The sequence below is a fragment of the Cyrtonyx montezumae genome, unplaced genomic scaffold (genome assembly GCF_038088225.1).
Source record: "Cyrtonyx montezumae isolate F1298 unplaced genomic scaffold, pur_monq_1.0 scaffold_20, whole genome shotgun sequence".
Taxonomy (NCBI): domain Eukaryota; kingdom Metazoa; phylum Chordata; class Aves; order Galliformes; family Odontophoridae; genus Cyrtonyx; species Cyrtonyx montezumae.
Window position 1 is genome coordinate 5,297,431 of NW_027071937.1, and position 16,315 is coordinate 5,313,745.

Below are 16,315 nucleotides of genomic sequence, written 5' to 3' on the forward strand. Positions count from 1 at the left end.
AGCCGTGGGGAGGAAGCGGCGTGGGGACCTGCAGGGAAAGCGACAGGCCCGTCCCCCAGCAGCAGCACGTCCCCGAGGTGACCGTTGTCCCCCCAGCACGTCCCTGGGGCGAGCAGCAGCCATCTCCCACGACAGAGCACTGCCATCTCCTGGGGACCGCGGGGACGGGTGCAGGCAGCGGACCTGAGCCTGAGCATCCCCTGCCCCCCCGTCCCCACGGGAGCCAGCAGCGTGCCTTATCCCTGCTCACCACGCGTGGAAACCGAGGCAGGCTCACCCTACACCGCGACAGAGATGAGAGCACGAGGGATACGGGCTCACTCCATCCCCCACCGGCTTTAACCCGCGGCCCCCCACTCCTCCTGGCCCCCGCCCCCAGCGACACGCGCCCGGCGGTGCTGGCAGCTCCGCAGCCCCGGCCGGATGGCCGCATCCTTCCTGCCCGCCGCCTCCCCGCGGCTCCACCACTGCTCCGGGCTGCTTCACCCCCGGGCACCAGGCTGACGTCCGAGCCTGGTGTGCTTGGAATTGTTTTTATTTTTTTTTCCTTCAGGAATTTTTCTAGGGGAATTTGTCGTCGCCCCCCCCCCCAGCTCATTTCCTTCCTCTGCACCATCCTGGTGACCTGGCTTGCCCCCGAGCTGCTGCCCACCCCGTGTCTGATTTATGGCAGCCCCAAAGCCTGCAGCACCAGGAGGTCACGGCTCCGTCGCCTGCTGCCCTCACCCTGTCTAGGAACACCAAGGGGCTGTGACGTACACCACAGGCAGCTCTGGGGTTTGGGGCACCCCATTTCCATGTCCCTGATGCCAGCGCCCCGTGTGTCCAGCTCTGCAGCACATCCCTGAGATATCCAACCCCCCATGAGGACCCAGCTGCTCTCCCCACGAGGACACCAACCTGCTGGCTGTGCTAAGATGCACGTCCACATCGCACCCCTCCGCCACAGTGGGGACACTGAGATCCTCTGTGCTTGGAAGGAGGGTACCCAGCAGCACAGCCACGCACCCCCACGGGCAAAAGCAGTGAGGAGATGATGGAAATCCCCATCCCATGAGATGAGGAAGAAAGGCACAGGATGGGGGCACCCCAGAGCACCCCAATGGACAACAGCAGCAAGGAAACAGTGGAAGTGGTGGAAGTTGCCATCTGAAGGGATGGGGAGGAGGGATGGGGTGGGATGCTGCCCCAGGGACGCAGAAGCACGGCTCAGGAGTGGGATGGGGCTGGGGGGAGCGGGACGGGGCCAGGACACAGCCCCAGGGGCGAGCAGTCGGGATGCTCCCTCCCTTCCTCCAAGCATCCCCCGGCCCGCAGCATCGCAGCCGGGATAAACACCCGCTTCCTGCCCTTAATCAGCTTCAGAGAGGGGCTGGCTGAAGGGGGGGGGGGGGGGGGGGGGGGAGCAGGGGGGGCTAGGAACAAAAAATCTCTGGAAAGAAAAACTCATTTCCTGCGACAGAAGAAAAAGATAAAGTCCGGGCTCATTAAAGTGAACTTTACTGGGGAGAGACGGGAAAGAGCCAAACACAATGTCCTTGAAATTTCCTTCGCGCGGCTCTGTCCACGAAAACAGGATAAGGCCACTTCCGCTGTCTCTGCCCCACGCGTGCGGGGGGAGCGCAGGGTGGGGGGCACGGGGCCGTCACAGCTTGTCGAGGTAGGAGCAGACCTGCTGGAAAACCTCATCCACGGAGCCCTCGGCATTCAGCTGCGGGGATGGTGAGGGGGTGTTGGTGCCCTCAGCAATGCTGGGGGAGGCGGGGGGGTGGTTTGGCGGCTCGGCCAGCCCCACCCCCCATCATTCCCCCCCTCCCTGGACCCCGCTCACCTGGCGGACGATGCCCCTGCCCTTGTAGAAGGTGATGACGGGCTCGGTGGCCTTGTAGTATGTCTCCAGGCGCTTCTTGATGGTCTCCTCGTTGTCGTCCACCCGCCCGCTGGTCTCTCCCCGCTTCAGCAGCCGCTTCACCATCGTCTCCTTCCCCGCATCCACGTAGAGCAGCAGCGTGGGGGGGCCGATCTGCGGGGTCACAGCAGTCACTGCATGGGCCTGGGCGTCCCCACATCTCCTCCAGGTGGGGCTGGAGGTGTGACACCCAGCAGCAGGGACAGTCGCCCTCACCCCCGTCACCCTCTGCCAGCCCAGACAGCACTCACCAGGGGAGCTGCCTCACCTTCTTCTCGAACTCCTCCCCCTGCTTCACCTCGCGGGGATAACCATCAATGAGGAAACCCTTGGAGGTGTCTGCCTTGGCCAACATGGCGTCCCGCAGCATGTCCAGCACGGTGTCCTGGGGAGGGGGCAGACGGCAGTCAGGGTGACGTGGGACGGTGCCCCATTGCTGCTGCATCACCACGGTGTCCCCGCACTGCCCTGTGTTCACGGCCACAAACTCACCAGGGGCACCAGCTCGCCCTTCTCCATGATGGCCTGCAGCTTCTTGCCCCGCTCCGAGCCCGAGCTGACCTCTGCCCGGAGCAGGTCCCCAGTGGAGAGGTGAGTGTACCCATACTTGTGCACAATCTTCTCGCACTGTGTTCCCTTCCCCGAGCCAGGGCCACCTGCAAGTCACACCAGGGCCACCGTCATGCCCCATCTAGTGGGGGGTATGGGGAGAGGCAGCCCAGACACACCAGCTGGGTGAGGGAGGGGACAGGATCCCGAAGCACCAGATGGATGCAAAGAGCTGTCGGGGGACGCTGGTGCTGGGGGTGGCAGAGGCTGCTGGTGTGGCTGATTGGCAGCTGGGCATCACCACCCTGCTGGCACTGTGATCCCAGACATCCCCTTCCTACAGCACCATGGACATCACCACCCCACCAAGAGCCCACGAGGAGTCTGCCATCACATCACGTTGGATCCTGGCACGCCAAGCTCTGCTAGACCCTGCTGGTCCCAGCACACCCCACACCTCTGTCCCACCCACCCCCACTTACCCACCACGAAGATGATCTTGTGGTGCTTCAGTTTTTCTGGTGGAGAGAGGCAAAAAAAAAAAAAAAAAAAAAACCAATAAATCTAAAAGCCAGAAATTACACCAGGGAGCAAACTGTCCCCAGTGACAGGGCTGTGGTGGGGACCAACCCCAGCCCCAGGGCGGGCAGAGTAGGAAGCTCTCATCCCTGTCACCTGGACAGTCCAGGACAGCAAAGCTGGACGTGCTCGTGCACTGAGACCCCATGGTGCCTTGGCAGCTGGGGGGGCTGAGCTGTGGGGTCAGAACTGCACTGCATCCCAGAGGTGGTCATTGTCCTCAGCCCCACGGAGGGTGGGAACCACAGGGACGGCCGCATCCATCCCCGTGTCCAGCTCCTAGTCCTGCTTAGTGCAGCATGGGGGGGTCTGTCCCCAGAAATGGCATAGCCCCATCTACCTGGAGCATCCCAGCCCATGGGACAGGGGGCTTTCCCTGCAGGACCGCCCCCCCCCCGCAGGATCTGTCCCTGCTATGTGCTGGGGTGTGATAGCACAGAGGGAGGGAGCTAAAAATAATGTGAGCCACCCCGGGGCCACGCTGCCCATCTCCAGATCTCAGGCTTCTGAAATTTCAGCTCCTCCAGCAGCCGGGCTGGGAGGAGGCCAAGAGGTGGGGGAGGGGCAAGGAGACACGGGGGGGTACGTGGGGGCTGGAGGGATGAGAGTGTGAAATGGGACAGGGGCAGTGGTGGGACAGGGGGAGGATGTAAGAGGACACGGAATGGACACGAGGGGGAGACAGAGGGAATGAACACAACTGGAGAACATAAAGGATGGACACAAGGGGGCACATTGGGGGGGGATGAGAGATTCAGGACTTGGATACAAGGAAAACGGGATAGATGGAAAGAGAACGTGAGACAGACACAAAGAGGGACATTAGGATCAGCTACAAGAGGGACAGAGGTGACAGATGCAAAGAGAACACGGGAGACATAGGCACAAAGGGCTGAGAGGTCAGGTTTAACGGGGAGAAAAGGGATGGACGAGGAAAGGGACAAGTGACAGACACAACGGGACAACACAGGGACAGCCACAAGAGGAGAATGGGGACAGATGGAAGGGAACTAAGGGATTAGATGCAAGAGGAACAGAGAGAACAAAATGCTTTTGGAGGCAGGAGATGGGCACAGGGAGGAAAACATGAATATATACAATGAGACAGAAGGGATGGAGGCAACAGGGGGTTGGAGAGGATGGATGCCAAGGGGATCGGGTGCAAGGGGGGTGGATGTAAAGGGGACAGAGGGAAAGGATGCAAGAAGCACGGATGCAGAGCACTCACCTGTCGACATTCTGCCACTGTGTGGGTGGAGGAGCGCTTCAGGCTGCAAGGGAAGCAGAGCAGAGTGAGCAGCACGGCGGAGCCACAGGGGTCCCCAGGGCCGGAGCCTGGGGAGGATGTTGCCAGGACAACAGCTCTCCCTTTGCTTCCACGGTGGGATGGAGCAGATCTCAATCCGAGCTCTAGGGCCATGCTGGGGGACAGGGTTTCCACCCCGCTAGCAGTACTGTTCCTCCTTTTGGCCCTAAAATATATACAATTCCTAAAATACCCGAGGAAGGCACAGTGCTGCCTGAATTTCATGGCTCCAGGAGCTGGGACCTCACCTCCTGCGGCCATCCCCTGCCCAGCTGCCTTCAGCCCCGTGCCAGCACTGCTGGGTGACGCGGTGACACTGCCAACACCCTCCCCCGCCCTGCCCACATCCCCACAGCCGGAAACTGGTTTTGGGGTGACACACCTCACCGGGACACTGAGACATGGAGGCAGTGTCCTACATCCCTCCGAGCTCCCCGTGTGCTGGAGGGGATGCTGCTTCTGGGGTCAGCTCATCCTCGCTGCCCGAGGGGGGGGGGGGGGTTGCTGCACTGCCCCTCCAGTTCCTCGCCGTGGGTTTGGCCACGCTGCCTGCCCGCACCCAGCCCCACAGCACCCCACCTGCCCGGCCACACTGCGTCACCCCGCTGTCCCCAGACCGGCCGGACCGGGGCCGTGGTGGCCGTCAGGTCGTGTTACAGCCGGGAAAGGGCACAGGCTACGTATGGACGGGCTGAAATCTGCACCGGGTCACGTCCCACCTGCGCTGCGAGGCTGAGCCCCATGGGGAGGGTACAACATGGGGGATCCCCGGTGTGTGGGGGCTCCGAGCACACCCCGCAGCGGCCCCACTGCCCGTGGTGGGCTCACGGCCCCATCCAGCGCGTGCCCACTGTGACGCACCCCAGGGTGCTCCCGAGAACTCCATCCCAACGGGAGCTCGAACCCATCTCCCACGTGGGGGCTCCGACCCCAGGGCTGCTCCAGCACTGCTGCACGGCCCCCAGCACCCCGCGATACCCCGGCAATGCCCCCAGCACCCCCGTATCCCCCAACACCCCCCCCACCCAGTGCTCCCCACAGCCCCTCTCCCTTCAGTCCCCCCACGTCCCGCTCACCCGCAGCGATGCTCACCCCCCCACTCCCCCATCCCCAACGCTTACCGTACGGGGGGGGGGAGGGGATGGGGCGGACCGAGCGCTTCCCCGCCCCCGCTCGGAGGGGCCGGGTGGGGGGCAGCGGTTGGGGGGGGTCCCCGAGCGGCGGATGCCGGAACGCCCTCCCCAAGGTCACCCCGCGCGGCTGGGGACCCACGGGTGGGGATGGGGGGACGAACCGCGGTGCAAAGCAGCAGCAGCAGTTGGGGGGGAGGGGAGGAGTGGGAGCGCGGCACTGACCTGGGGGGGGCCGTGCGGGATTGGGAAGGGGGGGGCAGCTGCTGGCCGGCAGCTTCTGCCGTACCGCTAGATATATATAATGCTGGCGGCGCGGGGCATGCCGGGAGCGGGCAGCGGGGAGGGGGGGGCCGATGTGGGGTGGGGGGGGCAATGCTGCCCGCCCGCAGCCCCCCCCGATACCGCGCCCCCGCAACGGGAGGAGCCTGCGGGTGGGGGGAGGGGCTGGGAGGGTCCTGGACCCCCTCTCCCCCCAACAACCGCCGACCCCAGCCCCGTTGCGGTCTGAAGGGGGGGGTGGATCTGAAGGGGTCTCTTTCCCACCCCCCCGCACCCCAAAGATGCATCCCGCGGGCACGGTCCAAGGCAACAGACTGCAGCGAGGTTTATTCCTGTACAAATCGATACAAAACGCGGTGCTGAGCCCCCCCCCCCCCCCCCAACCGGGACGGCCCCCCCTCCTTCCCCCCTCAGTGCCACGGCCAAGGGGGAAACTGAGTCACGGGGCTGCCACCCCACCGGGGCTCAGCGTCCAAACACCAAATTGAGCGATTTTTCCCCAAACACACTTCTCTGCTGGGAAATAAATAACGACCCCCCCCCCCCCTCCCCCTCTGCCTGCTTCTGTACAGTTCACGAGGGGCAATGAGCATCACGCAACTCCGAGGAGGAAAACCCAAAACACAGGGACCAGGAGGGGGAAAATCCCCCACATCCCATGGCCATGTTACAAAAGGTTCTGGCAGTGCTGTGGTATTGCCCCCCCACGTCCCCCTCCTGGCACCACAGTGGCAGTGTCACCCCCTTGGTCCTCTCTGGGGTGGATCTGAGGGTCCCTGCTCTGGGGATGGTGATACTGAAAGTGTGGGGGGGAATAGCAAGGGGGGACAGGGCCCTAGAAAGCAATGTGACCCCCATGCCAGCCAAAGGGGACCATGCACCTGCAACCCCCTGTGTGCTCTCAGGGGGCAGGGGATGCAACACCCCAAAACCCACAACGTCACGGCTGTGCGGACCCCTGGGCACAGCGGTGGCACGTGGCCCTGATGGCTGCAGCAGCCCTGGGGTGCACAGTGCAGCCCAGACCCCAAACCAAGGGGAATCTGAAGCAGTGGGATCGCAAATCGAGGGGACCCCATCCCAAGGAGATCTTGAACCAAGGGGACCTCATCCCAAGGAGACCCCAGGCCGTGGAGTCCCCGAACTAAAAACTAAGGGGACTCCAAGCCAAGGGGACCCCAAACTGAGGGAACTTTGAACCATGGGGATCCCAAGCCAAGGGGACCCAAAGCCAAGTGGTCCTCCTCCCACAAAGATCCCACCCCCAGGGGACCCCATCCCAATGGGACCCTGTACCAAAGGGACCCCAAACCAAGGGGACCTCAAGCCAAGGGGATCTCATCCCAAGGTGACCCTGAATCAAAGGGACCCCAAATCAAAGGGGCTCCATCCCCTAGGGCCAGGCGGGGTGTGAGAAGGTGATGTTGTATGGGGCGGCCCAGCTGGCGAAGACGCGTTTCTCAGTGATGAAGCGGTGGTGGTTTCCGCGGTGGCTGCGCTCGTTGTGGATGTACGTGGTGCACTCGTCGGGGCCCTTGGGCTCGTAGTAGTGGTATGCCATGCGCCGGGGCTGCGGCCGCTGACTACAGGCAGAGCGTGGGCTCAGCCCAGCGCCGTGTCCTGGGGTCGGGATTCGGGGCTGGGGAGGCCCTTACCTGCAGTAGTTGGGGGGCACCATGCCGTAGACGTGGACAGTGTCGCACAGCTCCACCGCAATCCCCATGGTGAACCAACCCGTGCTCAACCACGAGCGCGACTTCTCTCTAGGGCACAGCGATGGGGTGACCCCCGTGGTCCACGACCCACCAGTGGGGACCCACGGGCCACAGGGAAGGGAGGAGGAGCTCCCTGTACCTGTCCTTCCCCGTTTCCCCCCGGAAGAGCTCATCGAACTGCTTCATGCGGTGCGGGGAGACGACGTAGGCCGTCATGTTGGGGAAGGACGCGCCGACGCGTTGGATGATCTTCAACAGCCCCTTCTGCATCTTGGCCGGAGGTCCCCAGAAGATGAGGACGGTCTCCGGGGTCTTGTTGACGAACTCTTGGGGCCGCTTGAGGACGCGGTAGACGCTGGAGTGGGCCACCACGCGGAAGGTGGTCTTGTTGCCCACGTCGGCCTCGTAGCCGGTGGTGGGAGCGTCGTTCATGCGGATGGTGCACTCGGTTTGGTCGATCTCGGCGCCCAGCCGGGTGCCCAGCAGGTGGCTGGAGCTGGTGACGATGGCACACTGGTGGCAGTGGGCAGTCAGGCTCTGAGGCGATGGACACAATGAGTCCAAACCGAGGGGATCCCGAGTCACGGGGACCCCAAACCAAGGGGAGCCCAAACCGATGGGCTGTCGGTGTCCCACCCATGGGGACGTCCCATCTCCATCCCCACATCCTGTGCCCACCTTGTTCCCGGAGACGGGCAGGTACCCGCTGCTCACCCCCCAGTGCCGCAGGTCAGGGGGCCGCCGGGCTCTGCCCCGCAGTGCACTGTAGGGGAACACCTCGGTCCCACTGCTGGAGCTGTAGATGATCAGCAGCATAAGCAGGGCGAAGAGCAGCACGAAGACGGCAGCACGCTGGCTCTGCGGGTGGGGGGACAGAGTCAGGGCCCCTCTCCAAAGGGATCGGGGCGGAGATCACCGGGATGCGGCAGCCCAACTCACTCTCCCCTTGCTGGTCACTGGGATCTGGGATAGGGATGGGGATGGGAAGGAACGGAGACGGGAACGGGGAGGGAGATGGGGACAATCCTGTCCTTCCCCACCCAGCTATGCACGCAGCTCCAGCTCTCCCAGTAGCAGCACTGCTTGCATGGCTGCAGGGCTTTAAGGAGAGAGGAGGAGGAAAATGTACTGCGTGAGCACTGCTCTGAGCTGCTGCCAGAGGATCCCTGGCGCTGGCACGGCCCTCCCCAGTGGCTTTAAGGGCACACAGGGTCTGCTCACCGTGCTGCCACTCATGTCTCCACACTGCCCTCAGTGCTGAGTGGTCACCAACGTCCTGCGAGCACCTGCAAGGCACACAGACACCCCAAAGCTGCAGGATCCCATCCCCAAAACCTCACCACATCCCGATCCCCACGCCGGTTGATCCCAGCACCCTAAGGAGATTGGGACCTTGCCGCAGCGGTGGTCGTGGTGCTCCCATGGGTGCTCACCCATCAAGGGGACCCACTTATCCTCACTTCTCCCCACCCCCACGAACATTCTGAAGTACTTCTCCATGAGTCATTGCCACTCTCGCTGGGTTGCAGTCAGAGCAATTAGAAATTAAAAACAAAATGAAATCTGATTGTCTTGGGAGGAGCCGAGATGGAAAATTACACAGCAGCCAGCCCTCCAAGGGGCCCCGAAAGGCTTTGGGGCTGGGAAGGTGCCAGCGTGCCTGGGGCATGGCCGGGATTTTCAGCGCCAGGAGAGCCAACAGAGAGAGGACAGCAGTGGGAGCAATGTCCCTGCACGGGGCTGAAGGGACAGAACTGTGCAGTAGGGACGCAGGAAGAGGGGGGGGGTGGCAGCTGCGGGACCCCCGCCGGTCACCCCGCTCCTGCCGTGCAGGTCCTTACCTGGGTGCAGGCACTCATCTGCAGCGGGTGCCGAGCGGTGCCGGGGGGGTCTCCTCCACCTCCTCCTCGCCGCGCTCCCCCCGGGCCGTGCGGCGCTGCCCGTCCAGCTGGCAGCGGGGCCATGGCGGCTCCCCGGGGTCACATCGCGCTGTGCTGGGGAAGCGCTGAGCGCTGCCTGCACCCCCGGCACAGCAAACCCAGCTGCACCTCCGCGGTACAGCCCCCACGTGCCGATCTACCTTCGCCGAGCACGCAGACCTCCCCCCTCAGCCTCCCCCCGTACTCCCACAGCGCAAATCCTCCCCCAACCCGGGATGCATCTGCTGTGCAGCTGGGGACGCAAACCCCCCAACTGCTCGGGACGCACCCCGCGATTCGACCCCACTACTCCTCAGGACGCAGCCCTCGGGATACCACCCCCTCCCCCATACCCTGCACGCAAGCCCCACGAACCCCACCTCCCCCCCCCCCGCTCCGCAAGGCCGTGTGAGGTCGGGCGCAGCCGCATCCCGCCGGGGCGGTGCCGCTCCGTTCCCCGCACAGTGCGCGCATCCCCACCCGCACCGACGGCCCGAGCACGGCCCGAGCTCCGCTCCTCTCCGCTCCGCTCCGCACTGCGCCGCCGCCGCCGCCGCTGCGCGCTCCCGGGGCCCGCGGGGCCGCGCTCTGCCGGGGACGCGCGCGGGAGGGGGGGATTCCTAACACCGCCCGCCCCGACGGGACGGGCCCGGATTGGGCTGCGCGGCGCGCGTGGGTGGGCGCGCGCGTGACACTGCCGGGATACGGCGCACGCCGTGGGCTGCGCTCATGGCACGGGGGGGGGGGGGGAGGGGGGGGAACGGGGCTCTCTACCCCGGAAACCAACGCGGGTCCTCCTCTGCCCCATAGGCATCGCCACACCCCGCCCCCTGGCACACCCGCAGCTCTCCCCATAACCCCATCCGCCGGATCTCAGCGCTCTGCCCCCGTCCATCAATCCCCGCCCTATTTATAACCCCACAAACCCGACTGCGGCCCCGGCCCCACACACCTCTGTGTCCTGGCACCGCAGCGGGCACGGCATGGAGTTAAAAATGCTTTTAATGGGCAAGTCGGCTTTGGTTTGAATCCAAGGGCACTTGTGGCAAGGCAGCTGGGGGCTGCGGGCAGGGGGCACACGGGGGCTGTAGGCCCCATAGTGAGTCCCAGAGTATTGGGCTCCATCCCGTGATGAATGCCATGTTGAACGTCCATCCAGCACGAGTCCAAGGCTGCAGACCCCCAAGCGTGGGTGCACTGAGGGGCTCCCAAATGTGCCACCACAACCTCTACAACCCTGCCCATGACGGGTGGGTGAAGACGATGTCCCTCCTCTTGGCCCAGCGGGAGAAGATGGCCTTCTCGGTGATGAAGCGGTGCCCGGCGCGGGGAGCCCGCTCGTGCACCAGGTACATCCTGCACTCGTCCAGCCGCCCCTTCTCGAAGTAGTGGTAAGGCACACTCGAGTGGTTCTTCTCCCTGTGGGCACCGTGGGGGCTGAGCAGAGCGCGGCCCCCGCAGCCCCCGCCGCCGCCCCCAGCCCCACACCTGCAGTAGCTGTCGCTGACCATGCCGAAGACGCAGATGCGCTCGCACAGCTCCATGGCCAGGATCATGGTGAACCACCCCGTGCTCAGGAAGGAGCCGGATTTCACCCTGCGGGGCACAGCGGTGCAGTGGGGACGTGCAGAGGGACACAAGCTGTGCTTCGTGTGTGGGGGGGGGGGCACCCAGTGGGGCCACGGCACCTGTTCTTCCCCGTCTCGTTCTGGAAGACGTCATCGCAGTATGCCATCTTCTCCTCGGTCAGCGTGTAGAGCTGCAGGCCGGGGTACGTCTCCAGCAGCCGGAGCAGCGCCCGGTAGGTCGGGCCGCCCTTCTCGCGGCTCATCTTCCTGCTGGGACCCCAGACGACGTAGGTGGTGTCGCGGGACTGCTGGAAGAAGTAGCGCTGGTTCCGGAGCAGCAGCGGGACGCTGGTGTGCGACACGACGCGCACGGTGCTCCGCGTGCCCACGTCCTCCTCGAAGCCGGCGGTGGGGGCATGGTTCATGCGCAGCACGCACTCCTGCCCGTCGATCTCCCGGCCCAGCTGTGATCCCAGCATCTGCCCCGAGCTGGACACGACGGCGCAGCGGCGGCACGGAGCTCTGCGCAGCGGCTGCGGGGACACGCACCGTCGGCCCCGGGGATGGGAAACAGGCGCGGGGGACGGGGCCGCCCCGTGTACCGACCTTCCCGTCGGGGACGCGGCTGTAGCCCCGCAGGATGAGCGCTGCGGCCGCGGTGTACGCGGGGCCGTCCCTCTGCCCCGCGGCCTCACGGTACAGCAGCACGTAGAGCACGGACAGCGCGGCCGCGCACACCAGGACGAGGAAGACGCGGATCTGGAAGCAGAGAGCCGGGGTTGCGGCGGGCTCGGCCCCGCGCCCACGTCGGGTGTTGGAGGCGGAGGAGCCGGGCAGCACAACTCCGCGAGGAGGGTGCATCAGCCCGAGCGAGATTCACTCCCCGCGCGCGGCCGGAGCCCACGCGCGCGGCCGTGATCCCCGTGGGTTCCGCTCTGTCCCCGCAGCGGGGCCCGGGGGTGCGCGCAGCCCCGCAGGCTCACCCCGCACATCCCCGCGGTACTCACCAGCATCTTTATCCCGCGGGGCCGGGGCGGCCGCAGGGCACCGGGGTCACGGGGAGGCTCGGGACGTGCACCCTGCACACAGAGCGGGGTCGGCGGGAGGGGGGAGGGGTCGGAGTCGAGGCCGTCATGGCTGGGGACCCCCACTACCGCCCCACTCCCACACGCAGGATGCGCGCCCCGCGCTCAGCGTCCCCCCGAATCATCCCACCGCACTCCTCCTCCCCCCCCCCCCCACCCCGCTCAATACTCCCCCGTGCACGGACACCCCACGCCCGGTTCCCGACGCCGTCCCGCCCCCAATCCCGCGCCCGGCCCGGCCCCACTCACGGCGCCGGGATCCCCCGCGGGGGCGGCGGTAACGGGACCCCTGCCCACCCCGCAGGGCCACCGCCGGGTCCCGCATCGCGGCCGGGCCGGGAGCGCCGCGCCGCGCTCCGCTGGAGGGGCCGCGCCGGGGGGGGCGGAGCGGAGCGGCACTGCCGGGACCGCCCCCGAGCAGCGCTCCGAGAGCGGCAGTACCGCCGGACCCAGCGCAGACCCCATCTCTCACACCACAGCCCTATTCCCCCCCCCCCCCCCCTGCACTCCGTGCCTCCCCCCGCTCCGCGATCCCCACCTCCACGCCCCGCCGACGCTGCTGAGCTCAGCGCTGAAGGCCCAGGGATCATTTGGGGAGCGGGATCGGGGCCCCCTGCCCTGCAGCGCTGCCCAACAGCCCCGTGTCACCTGCGGGACACGTCACGCAGTGTGGCCACACTCCCTCCCTCCCGCTGCCTTCAGGCGTTCCTGGGATTTTCCCAAGCCTGCAACAAGGAAATATTGAGAAAGATATGAGACAGTGCCTGCCACAGCACCCAGGGGTGCAGCACAGCAGGGGCCAGGGCTGATTAGGGAAGAAGGGTGGAGCCACACCTCTGCACTTGACATGGAGTAGAACAAAGACCTCAGAGTCCTTTATTGAAGGTAAATCCAGCTTGCTACAGCCTGTGGGAGCTGCTGGCAGCCCAGCTCGGGGCTGGCCCGGGGCAGGCAGGAGCCCAGCGTGCAGCTGACAGCTGTGGTGAGAACTGCATTCATTGGTGGCGGAGCCGAATGCTTCCTCTGCCACCCGGGGCACTCCCTGCCCTCAGCAGAGTGACTGTAGGAGGGGACGTGGGTGCAGCATGTGCTCTGTAAGCACAGCTCACAGGTCTCTCTATTCAGAAACATGAAAGCTCACAGCACCATCATGAGTTCTTCCAGTTTAAAAAAAAATCTCAGAAGGAATAAAATTACTGTATGAAAGAAGAGCAGAGGGGAAAGATTACCCAGAGGCCAAACACATGATGGGAGCCAGAACTGAACTCACACTTTGCAATTACAGCTGCTGCACCCTGACAGCTTCCAGCCCAGCATGGCTGCTGCACATGACCTCAGCTGGGGAGCAGATCCCTCCTAGCTGGAGCTCTGGTCCGTCTCCTGGTGAGTCCCATAGGTCGGTTTTGCTTCTCTTTGGTCAGTAAGTTGTAAACTATGCAAGCCTGCATCTTTCCAGGAAGGAATGTGGGAGAGAGAGCAGCCAGCTTGGTGCTGCTGCTGCTTCGAGAGTGCTCTGGAGGAGGCTGCTGCCTGGTGCTGCAGGGCTGGCTCCTCCTGGCCTGGGTGCTGCAGGGTGGGGGCCTTCTCTCCATCTCTCAGCTGGGCCTTCAGTCGGATTTCCGGGCAGGTTTTCTGTTCTTCCACATCACAACCATTATAAAAACACCTACCACGAGAAAGAAAGAACAGGCTCCATCAAAAAAAATTGAAATTAAGGGCACCTTTCAAAAACACAGTGAGTAATGGAACCTCAGCAGAGCACAAGAAGCAATTTCAATGCCCAGAGGAACAGCTGAAGTTACACGTGTGCACACACAAATATACACCACAGGGGCTCGAGCCAAATTAAGCCACTGCAGGAACCACAAGCAGCACATCACATGTGTCTCTTCTCCTAATTTAGAACCCTCTAATTAGAATAACCAAAATAATGCTTACCTATAAATAGCAGCAGAAGCAGCCCAGCCACCACGGGGATGATAACTGCATACTCCCTGGGCAAGAAGTACTGGTGGATGCTGTGGTCACTGTCAATGAAGGGCTGCAGAAACAGAGCAGGGCATCAGCAGGCAGCCACAGCACGAGAGCAAGTCACCAACACCTGCAGCCCTGGGGTTTCAAAAGCAGACTGGGAAACGTGGGGCTCAAGGGGACTGCTAATAAAAGAGTGTCTGAAACTGCACGTGGTGAAGGCTTGCACAGCAGCATCACAGCTGCAGAGAATAGCTAGAAATTGGAGGACTCCAGTGCTCAGCTGGGTGATGAGAGCACAGGAGCACAATCACAGCCCTGCAGCACTGCAGTGTAGGGTGGGCTCAGCTGTGTGGTGCTGGGCACACCAACCCCCGACCATTTGCCTTCCTGAAGGGAAAGGCTGATGCTTGGTCCGTCCCACACTGATCCTGCAATAGCTCCTTTGCTCAGAACAGTGGAACACTGCACACTAGAGTGCAGTGCAATGATTCCTGCACCGTATGAGCACCTATCCCACAGCTGTGTGCACACCGAAGAGGGGAATCCAAAGCCCTCAGAAAGGAAACTGCCAGGAGTTCAGATGCGAGTCCAAGGCTGAGCTAGTGCCTGGAAAGCTGACAAGGAGACATTTATACCCATGAAAACACCACTAATGACCCCAGCTGCTGTGCCCCGAGGAGCAGTCACACTGCCAGACTCACGCTTTCCCAGAGCTCAGTGTTACCCAAACCCTTCTATCCCTGCTGGGCTCCAACCTCAGTGAGTAACATTTCTCTCTGTGATCCCATCTGTCACCTCCACCAGCACCATAACTCTGGAGCTGTGCACCAGGCCCTGCCAGCACCCAAGGACCAGGTTCTGCTCCCACTGACAGCCCCCGCAGGTCTCGGGTGGTGCTGAAGAGCCGGGAGCGAAGCCGAGCTCGCTGATCCCGAGCCGGGCCGGCGCAGCCAGAGAGTGAACGCTGTGCCACCAATGCCTGGAGGCTCTGCACCTGCGTTTCCCAGCACAGCGTGCTCCTTCGGCACCTAAACAAGGCCGAGAGCGCGAAGCCTCCGGGACCTAAGAACGAGCGCGAGCCCCGTACCAGCACGATGATCCACAGCGTGTAGTACACGAAGAGAACGAGGCTGAAGGCCACCAGGCCGAACCCCACAGCCCGGTCCGTCGCCGTGGCCTGCAGAGGGAGAGAGCGTCAAGACTGCGCGGGAGCAGCGAGAGCGGCGCCGGATGAACCGGCCCGGCCTGGAAGGGAACCCGGGGAGGGGAGGGGAGGCCGTCCCGGTGCGGCCCGCGCCGCAGGCCCCGCCGCACTCACCATGGCGACGAGCACACCCGGTCCCTCCGCTCGCCCCGCCCTTCCGGGAGAGACCCGCCAATCAGCGCGCAGAGCGTCGGCCACGTGCTCTCCTAGACCGGAAGAGCTCCCCGCCGGAAGGGGCGGGCCGAGCAGCGCAAGGTATGGAGGGAGCTGTAGTGCGGCGGCGGGCCGAGCCCGGCAAGCATTCCTGAACTCGAAGTACATTCACAACAACAGCCCACAACACCGCCAGAAGAATCAGTGTGCAGTACCAAAAAAAAAACCTTTATTTTCCCCAAACCGTAACAACATTTGACATTATATCGATTTTTCCTCATATATTTGTTATTTCTCTACGTTAGGAACCAGATACAGAAAATACAAACACGATCTGTTGAATCAAAGACGCCACAGCATTCCGTTAGAAAATGAAACGAAAAAGAACGAGAGGAGCGAGATAAAAATGGTGAAAAATAGTCATTCCCGCCAGCCCGAACTGTCCAAGAATCAGCATCAAAATAGAGCAGTGGAAGTAGCTTCTCTTTCTAAACACACTTCTGCTTTAAGAAAAAAAGTTAGAGATTTATCTTTAGATTTCAAAGTAAAAAAATGTTAAACTATCTTTCAAGCAATTGTGGAAGTTTGCATAGAGCCGTTCCCTTTCCAAAAATATCAGCGATCTCTCTATAGAATCTGATATAAATCAAGTGCGCCTCATCCGAACATCACCGAGCTCGACTAACTCTCACGAAAATAAAACAGGATCTCCCCTTCCCCTCCCTCCCCCCACAAAAATACGGGCTCTACCACGAATCCTTGCGCTCGAGGCAAGTTGAAGAGGCTCAGCCACACCTCGAGCTCAGCGCTCACCCGCGTTATCTCCCAGGCTCTCAGCACGGTGGTGCGGTGGGCGGATGGATGACGCAGTGACTGGGGGGGACAGGGGGAATCTGCATGCACCCCCTTCACACACACACACACACACACACACACACACAC

The 16,315-nt window shown here is 63.2% G+C and overlaps 4 protein-coding genes across 7 annotated transcripts; all 4 read right to left on the bottom strand.

Annotated features, from left to right (window-relative positions):
• Window positions 1-1,484: 1,484 nt before the first annotated feature.
• Window positions 1,485-5,467, bottom strand: AK1 (adenylate kinase 1). Of its 3 annotated transcripts, none has more exons than XM_065737578.1 (7): window positions 5,420-5,467; window positions 4,266-4,308; window positions 2,941-2,976; window positions 2,402-2,565; window positions 2,178-2,294; window positions 1,832-2,023; window positions 1,485-1,711 (listed from the first exon to the last, which is right to left on the bottom strand). In XM_065737578.1, exons 2-7 carry the CDS (start codon window positions 4,273-4,275, stop codon window positions 1,646-1,648), a joined length of 585 nt encoding a protein of 194 aa, XP_065593650.1. In that variant the 5' UTR covers window positions 4,276-4,308; window positions 5,420-5,467; the 3' UTR covers window positions 1,485-1,645. The 3 variants fall into 3 exon arrangements, with proteins under 3 accessions (XP_065593650.1, XP_065593652.1, XP_065593651.1); XM_065737580.1 differs by lacking the exon at window positions 5,420-5,467 and adding an exon at window positions 4,587-4,619; XM_065737579.1 differs by lacking the exon at window positions 5,420-5,467 and adding an exon at window positions 4,592-4,609.
• A 1,681-nt stretch (window positions 5,468-7,148) lies between these two features.
• Window positions 7,149-9,537, bottom strand: ST6GALNAC6 (ST6 N-acetylgalactosaminide alpha-2,6-sialyltransferase 6). The gene is made up of 6 exons (XM_065737592.1): window positions 9,312-9,537; window positions 8,692-8,756; window positions 8,149-8,328; window positions 7,610-8,007; window positions 7,411-7,518; window positions 7,149-7,338 (listed from the first exon to the last, which is right to left on the bottom strand). Exons 2-6 carry the CDS (start codon window positions 8,704-8,706, stop codon window positions 7,149-7,151), a joined length of 891 nt encoding a protein of 296 aa, XP_065593664.1. The 5' UTR covers window positions 8,707-8,756; window positions 9,312-9,537.
• Window positions 9,538-10,574: 1,037 nt separating this feature from the next.
• ST6GALNAC4 (ST6 N-acetylgalactosaminide alpha-2,6-sialyltransferase 4) lies at window positions 10,575-12,647 on the bottom strand. 2 transcript variants are annotated; one of them, XM_065737594.1, is made up of 6 exons: window positions 12,581-12,646; window positions 11,965-12,036; window positions 11,564-11,716; window positions 11,078-11,490; window positions 10,878-10,985; window positions 10,575-10,808 (listed from the first exon to the last, which is right to left on the bottom strand). In XM_065737594.1, exons 2-6 carry the CDS (start codon window positions 11,968-11,970, stop codon window positions 10,619-10,621), a joined length of 870 nt encoding a protein of 289 aa, XP_065593666.1. In that variant the 5' UTR covers window positions 11,971-12,036; window positions 12,581-12,646; the 3' UTR covers window positions 10,575-10,618. The 2 variants fall into 2 exon arrangements, with proteins under 2 accessions (XP_065593666.1, XP_065593667.1); XM_065737595.1 differs by lacking the exon at window positions 10,878-10,985 and having other exon boundaries at window positions 12,581-12,647.
• Window positions 12,648-12,895: 248 nt separating this feature from the next.
• On the bottom strand, window positions 12,896-15,355 carry DPM2 (dolichyl-phosphate mannosyltransferase subunit 2, regulatory). The gene is made up of 4 exons (XM_065737596.1): window positions 15,335-15,355; window positions 15,104-15,193; window positions 13,981-14,083; window positions 12,896-13,708 (listed from the first exon to the last, which is right to left on the bottom strand). The coding sequence occupies exons 1-4, from the start codon at window positions 15,335-15,337 to the stop codon at window positions 13,650-13,652; spliced, it is 255 nt and encodes an 84-aa protein (XP_065593668.1). The 5' UTR covers window positions 15,338-15,355; the 3' UTR covers window positions 12,896-13,649.
• Between the last annotated feature and the right edge of the window lie 960 nt (window positions 15,356-16,315).

What these genes read in the sequence shown, in the direction of transcription:
- ST6GALNAC6 (XM_065737592.1), bottom strand. An exon ending in GGGGAAACGGGGAAGGACAG is followed by an intron (nt 7,519 to 7,609) that starts GTACAGGGAGCT and finishes GCTGTGCCCTAG; the next exon opens with AGAGAAGTCGCGCTCGTGGT. An exon ending in GTGCCCCCCAACTACTGCAG is followed by an intron (nt 7,339 to 7,410) that starts GTAAGGGCCTCC and finishes CTCTGCCTGTAG; the next exon opens with TCAGCGGCCGCAGCCCCGGC.
- ST6GALNAC4 (XM_065737594.1), bottom strand. An exon ending in GCCGCGTCCCCGACGGGAAG is followed by an intron (nt 11,491 to 11,563) that starts GTCGGTACACGG and finishes GTGTCCCCGCAG; the next exon opens with CCGCTGCGCAGAGCTCCGTG. An exon ending in AACGAGACGGGGAAGAACAG is followed by an intron (nt 10,986 to 11,077) that starts GTGCCGTGGCCC and finishes TGTGCCCCGCAG; the next exon opens with GGTGAAATCCGGCTCCTTCC.
- AK1 (XM_065737580.1), bottom strand. An exon ending in CAGTGGCAGAATGTCGACAG is followed by an intron (nt 2,977 to 4,265) that starts GTGAGTGCTCTG and finishes TCTCTCCACCAG; the next exon opens with AAAAACTGAAGCACCACAAG. An exon ending in GGGAGGAGTTCGAGAAGAAG is followed by an intron (nt 2,024 to 2,177) that starts GTGAGGCAGCTC and finishes GTGACCCCGCAG; the next exon opens with ATCGGCCCCCCCACGCTGCT.
- DPM2 (XM_065737596.1), bottom strand. An exon ending in CGCTGTGGATCATCGTGCTG is followed by an intron (nt 14,084 to 15,103) that starts GTACGGGGCTCG and finishes CTGTTTCTGCAG; the next exon opens with CCCTTCATTGACAGTGACCA. An exon ending in GCTTCTGCTGCTATTTATAG is followed by an intron (nt 13,709 to 13,980) that starts GTAAGCATTATT and finishes TTCTCGTGGTAG; the next exon opens with GTGTTTTTATAATGGTTGTG.